The sequence below is a fragment of the Maylandia zebra genome, linkage group LG9 (assembly GCF_041146795.1).
Source record: "Maylandia zebra isolate NMK-2024a linkage group LG9, Mzebra_GT3a, whole genome shotgun sequence".
In the NCBI taxonomy this organism is placed as follows: Eukaryota; Metazoa; Chordata; class Actinopteri; order Cichliformes; family Cichlidae; genus Maylandia; species Maylandia zebra.
The window spans coordinates 20858385-20863888 of NC_135175.1; the positions used below are offsets into that span (position 1 = coordinate 20858385).

At 39.8% G+C, this 5504-nt stretch overlaps 1 protein-coding gene across 2 annotated transcripts in view; it reads left to right on the forward strand.

Moving 5' to 3' along the window:
• The window catches only part of flt1 (fms related receptor tyrosine kinase 1), a 43212-nt gene extending 37734 nt beyond the window's left edge, over nt 1-5478 (forward strand). For both annotated transcript variants that reach the window (XM_014414181.4, XM_076888145.1), the window contains exons 25-30: nt 10-109; nt 2100-2205; nt 2284-2381; nt 2566-2635; nt 2718-2809; nt 2900-5478. In XM_014414181.4, coding sequence (XP_014269667.1) covers nt 10-109; nt 2100-2205; nt 2284-2381; nt 2566-2635; nt 2718-2809; nt 2900-3068 — 635 coding nt within the window. In that variant the 3' untranslated portion in view covers nt 3069-5478. The remainder of the gene's footprint in view (nt 1-9; nt 110-2099; nt 2206-2283; nt 2382-2565; nt 2636-2717; nt 2810-2899) is intronic.
• The last annotated feature ends 26 nt before the right edge of the window (nt 5479-5504 follow it).

Genomic DNA, 5504 nt, shown 5'->3' on the forward strand with positions numbered 1-5504 from the left:
ACTTAATAGGAGCGTCCCCGTACCCTGGACTTCACATAGATGAAGAGTTCTGCCACAGGCTGAAAGGGGGAACAAGGATGCGGGTGCCAGAATACAGCACGCCTGAGATGTGAGCTGATATTTATTTCTCAAAAATTGCACAGCTGCACAGCGATTTGGAGAGCTGGTGGTTTGGGTTGTGCAGAAATGTATACCTTATTATTTTGTACAGTAAGAAAATCCCTGCATGTAGAACTCCAAGAACAAAATGTGTTGCTAATCTTTAGTTGTCAGCGCATCATCATAGCCAGTCTCTTCAATCACTTTCTATTAACAGCTGCTTATGGGGAGGAAATATACTCCACTATCTATTTACTGATTGACCTTCGGTCCAGGGACCCATCCAGACCTATTGATCGATCAATGGGTGATGGATGGGAAGGTTTAAAAGATCTGAAATGGTTGATAAAGTTATCCTCTTTTGAAAAAACACTGTAAGGTGACCAATGCTCATTTCCAGCTCTGTTATTTTTATTCTTGGCTAAACTTTAGCAACTTGTGCAGCTCTTATGTAGCTCGTCCACTGTCTAACAGAAGCTGCTTAGCTCCTCTCTCTGTGAGCCTCCATTAAGGCCTTCTTATTAAGCAGGCTTTCTTCTAATTGTGTGCTCGTCACAAACAAAAGGTTTGAACAGCATGTGGGCGGAGTTGGTGTCTTTACAGCCAGAGCCGTGCGCCTCGGATAGCCACATTATGCATATCTGCTCTCTTTGATATCGCACAGAGCTCATGCTAGACTATGACAAAATCAAAGCATTCAGTGCTGTCTGAAGCCTGAGCTGTGGGCAAACAGGGATCATCTTCACATATGCTGACCTCATTATTTAAAACTTTGGACACTGTTTTGACCGTGTGTGTGTATGAAAGAGAGTTAAACGGGGTTTTTTTAGAAGTTTAAACAATCAAAAACTATATATCCTTAATTGACCTTTAACTTACAATTTAAGGTTAAGGTTCATTTAAGGTTATTCAAGTTCAGATAAGCTGATTGATATTTGCTCTCTTTTGTTCAACTTGATCAACTTTGATCGAGCTGGTTAGGAGCAGGTTTTGCCACCTTCTGTTCACCAGAGATCTGAGCGGATGTTTGAACCCAAAATAGGTCCAACCACTGACTTCAACCTTAACCACAGCTCTTAGTTTCACAGAAAGATGTTTGTTTTGGACTCCCAAAACAGCCATTCTGTTATCATACTGCTAATCTTTAAGTGTGTTTAGAGTAGACACTTTTTTTCTCTGTTGCTATCTGTGTGTCGCACTTTCCAGTTTATTATGTCTGCTATCATGTCTGTTTGTGTGCAATCAGACACATTCTTACTTTTTCCATAGGCTTTAAGAGGGTAAGGAGCAGCCTGGTGCTAATAATCAGATGCACGTGATTAACTTGTTTTCAACAATGAGCTGCTTCTATGAAAGTAGAAGTTTGGGCAGTTTGCTCTTCTGGGGAATTCAGGTGTGTGTTGATGATGATGATCGAATTTGAGGGACGAGCACTTCCCATTTGAATTTTGTCATAAATAAGTCTTTTAATGTGACTGATTTATAAATCTTGTCATAGATTTTGTTGCTTGTCCAGACCAGTTCAGGAAACTTTAAGCTGCACTGTGTGCAGGGAGAAGCTGTGATCAGTATATGCAGCGTGTGGTCAGGTGCTGATTTAGAAAGTGCTTGATCTGCTTTTGTATGCAATTAAAATATCACCCAGTCGTGCTCAATTTAATTGCGTGAGGCAAAAAGAAAATCATGATCAAGATAAAAAATTTGATTAATTGTGCAAAGTGGAGACCTTTGGCAGAGCACCTTGTTTGGTGAAAGCCAAATATAGCATATCAGCACAAACACCTCATACCAGCTGCACGGTGGTGGAGAAAAGGTGATGATTTGGGCTTGTTTTGCAGCCACAGGATCTCGGGATGTCATTGACATACCGAAAACGATTACTTAAACTTTATTGCTGCCAAAAGTGGTTTTGCAAAGGTGTTAAAGGTGCTTATATTTAGTTTTTCACATTACTGCAGAGTTCTGCAAATGCTGTGTACCTGTGTGTCTTCTGTGTACAGTTACAGCACAATGCTAGCATGTTGGGAGGGCAACCCCGCCGACCGACCCACCTTCACTAACTTGGTGGAGACAATGGGAGAGCTGCTACAAGCGAGAGTGCAACAGGTCAGAGATCATTACAACAACATTTGTCTACACAAAGGGCCTTAAAAATGCCCCCAATTCATACTTTCTCTTTAACAGGATGGGAAGGATTATATTCCTCTGGGATCTTTTATGACTGGAGAAAGCGATCGCTGTGAGGCCTTCAAAGAAAATCCGCTTGCAGTCACAAACCTGAGGTAAAAAAAAAAAAAAGGAAAAACAAAGAGAATGAGCAAGTGCAGCACATAAGTGTCAACTTGAACGGTCATGAATAATAAATTCTAATATAAAAGTCTTGAGAAATAAAACCAAAAAAATGGACAGAAAGTGACTTTCCTCTATTTCCAACTTGCTTTTTCAATCTGAACCCAATCTGTGCAGTTACATGAGGGGCATGGCCACACTGCAGACTTTTGAGCATTTGCCTTGCGAGGACCAAACCACCCCTGATGTAAGAAAACACCTCCACTTCTGCTAATTTGAAAACATATCACATCAAGGATATCTATTAACACTGATACTTTTGGTTTCAGGATGAGCAGACCGACAGTGGCATGGTCCTCCCATCTGAGGAACTGAAGAATATGACGAAGAGCAACAGCAGCAAGCACAGGAAACTCAGCAGGTAAAGATCTATAATCTGTGACCACTCGATGTTCAATTCATCTGTCAGTGCACGCTAAACGAGGCAATTGATCTCAATCTGTCTGTTTAGGTTCTTCACCTTCACCAAGTGTCGAGACACCCAGGTGCCCTTCCTGTGCAGTGACATTGCAGGCCTCCGTGAAAATGACCCCTCGATCCTGCCATGTGACTGGGAGTCTGACGAGGGAGGCTCCCCTCCTCCAGACTATAACTCAGCCTTCCTCTACCCCTCCCTTTAGCATCCACGCTTGTGTATTTTTCACAATTTCATACAGGGTTTATACAGCTTTTTATAATTTCTCCAGACCTCATCTTACACTTTTTAATCTACCCCACCTCACTTTTTATAGTATCTGCACGTCTAAATGCCCCAGATACTTCAGCCAAACTCGTTTAACCTCCTAGGACCTGGCGTCCACATATGTGGACATCACATTTTGGGTTATTTAGACCAAAATACTCAATTTTGCTCTGCAAGGGCCTGATATCCACTTACAAGGACATTATACTACTACTGTTCTATCAAAATCTTAAAATAATATCCTCTTATGTGGCTCTTATTTTTCTTAAAAACAAAAATAAGGTTAAAAAAAAGAATCCGGTAATTCTTTGTTCTTACATTCATCGGGCCCCAATATGCCCAAATATCAAAGAGAAATTAGAAATGCATGCCGTGTAAGAGTTCAGGTCTTAGGAGGTTAAGAAACTTTTGCAAAATCACATGCTGTTGTACAACAAAGCGTCCTCACAAGTATTATCTCAGTGCTTTTCCATCACATTACCCCTTCTACGAGCAGCTAAGTCTTACCTGACAATACTTATACCCGTACAGTTATGCAGAATGTATTCACTAGTATGTAACTATCAGAGCTTATTGTACTGGTACCTCATGCCTGAAGCCTTGTGAAGAGGAGCACTGCTGTATAAAATAACTGTTCCTCTTGCACAACCACTACATGCTGGAAAAAGTTGTTATCCACTGAATTATACAGCTAGACGCAATGTATGTACCTGTATTTATTTTAGTTATGCAACCAAAATGTTACTACCTTAAATTTGACCATTTGTGAGTGTAGATTTTACTCAGTTTCCACTTTAATAGGTACACGTAGCTGTAAATCTTGCGGTCCAACACAACAGCCTCGGTAAAAAATTACATTCATTAAAGGGAACCTGCTATCAGTTTCCTTATTCCTACCATAAAAATACAGCGGCATGGCCATAATATTGAATGAGGTCACCATGTTAGTAAGTCTATATTTTCAACTGCTGCTTAAAACATCCGTTTGCAAGGGCAACCAGTTAGAGGGAAGCTGGTACCTAAGACTGGTTATTTTAGAAAGGTGACAAACTGGAGTTGCATTAAGGCGTAGTCTGAAGATAAACAAGGATTTTGTTTTTCGACAGTGAATAATGCAAAGCTGTTCTAATAGGAAGCGTCTTTAGACCGCTAACTTTTTCACAGTCTCCACTGCAGACGAAACAAATCTATTTAATTTTATTTATATAGCATCAAATCCCAACAGCAGCCGCCTCAACACGTTTCATGTTTTACGGTAAATATCTGATAATGAAACTGGTGTGAGGACGATAGATCCTCCACGCTCTCCAAGACTCAATGTGATTTTTTTTTTTAGGCCACGGTGTTAGACTCCAAGATTTAAGTGTATCTAATAAACTGTCAACTGAGTATGTGTATTTTAATTCAATGTATTCTTTAATTCATAAAATCATTCATGCTGGGTTTGTTTCCATTTGCAAAAACCTTTGAATGTGCAAAGATTAGCTTAGTTATGATTAGTTGATCCTGTTTGTATATTCCTCTTTATAATACTAGTTGGTTAGTTGTGGGCAGACAGCTCTGTTGAAGACTTCATCACAGCCCAAATCCGTATACAGCTGCTTTTGCCTTTTCTGGACAACATAAATGTTTCTTTTTTTTTCTATATCACATCCAAATGCAGGTTACACATTAAAGACCACCCTTTCTTTTTTTTTTGAGTGTGTCCTCCATTGAACCCACCTCTAGTTGAGGTGCTCTTTAGAAGGGATACCTGTATTGTTTTGTTTCCATTTAAGCCTAAGACGCTGCCATTTGAAGATAAAATTAAAATGCCTTTATTTTCACTGCAAGGTTATCTAAAAACTCTGAAATCTCACTTTGGTGGAATACCACTGGAAAAGATTCAGTGTGCTCATGGTCTCAGTTTTATTCCCAGATGAAGTCCTGTGTGTCACACTGCGAGTTTTTAACATGACCTTGCTGTGAAAATAAAAGCATCTTAATTTTGTCTTGAAACAGGAGTGAGTTAAGACTTTTTTCCATTTTATTTATTTGTGCAGTTTCAGCCTTTATTTTGATAAGTCGGTATAGGAAAGCAGGAAATGACACACAAGAAATGGTCCAGGGCAAGCTTAAACTCAGGTCTCAGCAGCCTTTCCGCACAAGCCACCCACCCACCCAAGGAGATAAGCTACAGCAGTGCCTTAAACCAGTAATAAGTGAGGTTAAAGCCCATCATGCAGTTTCAAAGAAAACCAAAGAGGAATGTGTTTATAATACAGTAAAATCCATGTTTTTATTATGTATGACTGTTATATTTTACCTATATATTAAAAAAATGATGGTCTCTGTAACTGCCCCCCCCCCCCCAAAAAAAGACTCAACATCAGTA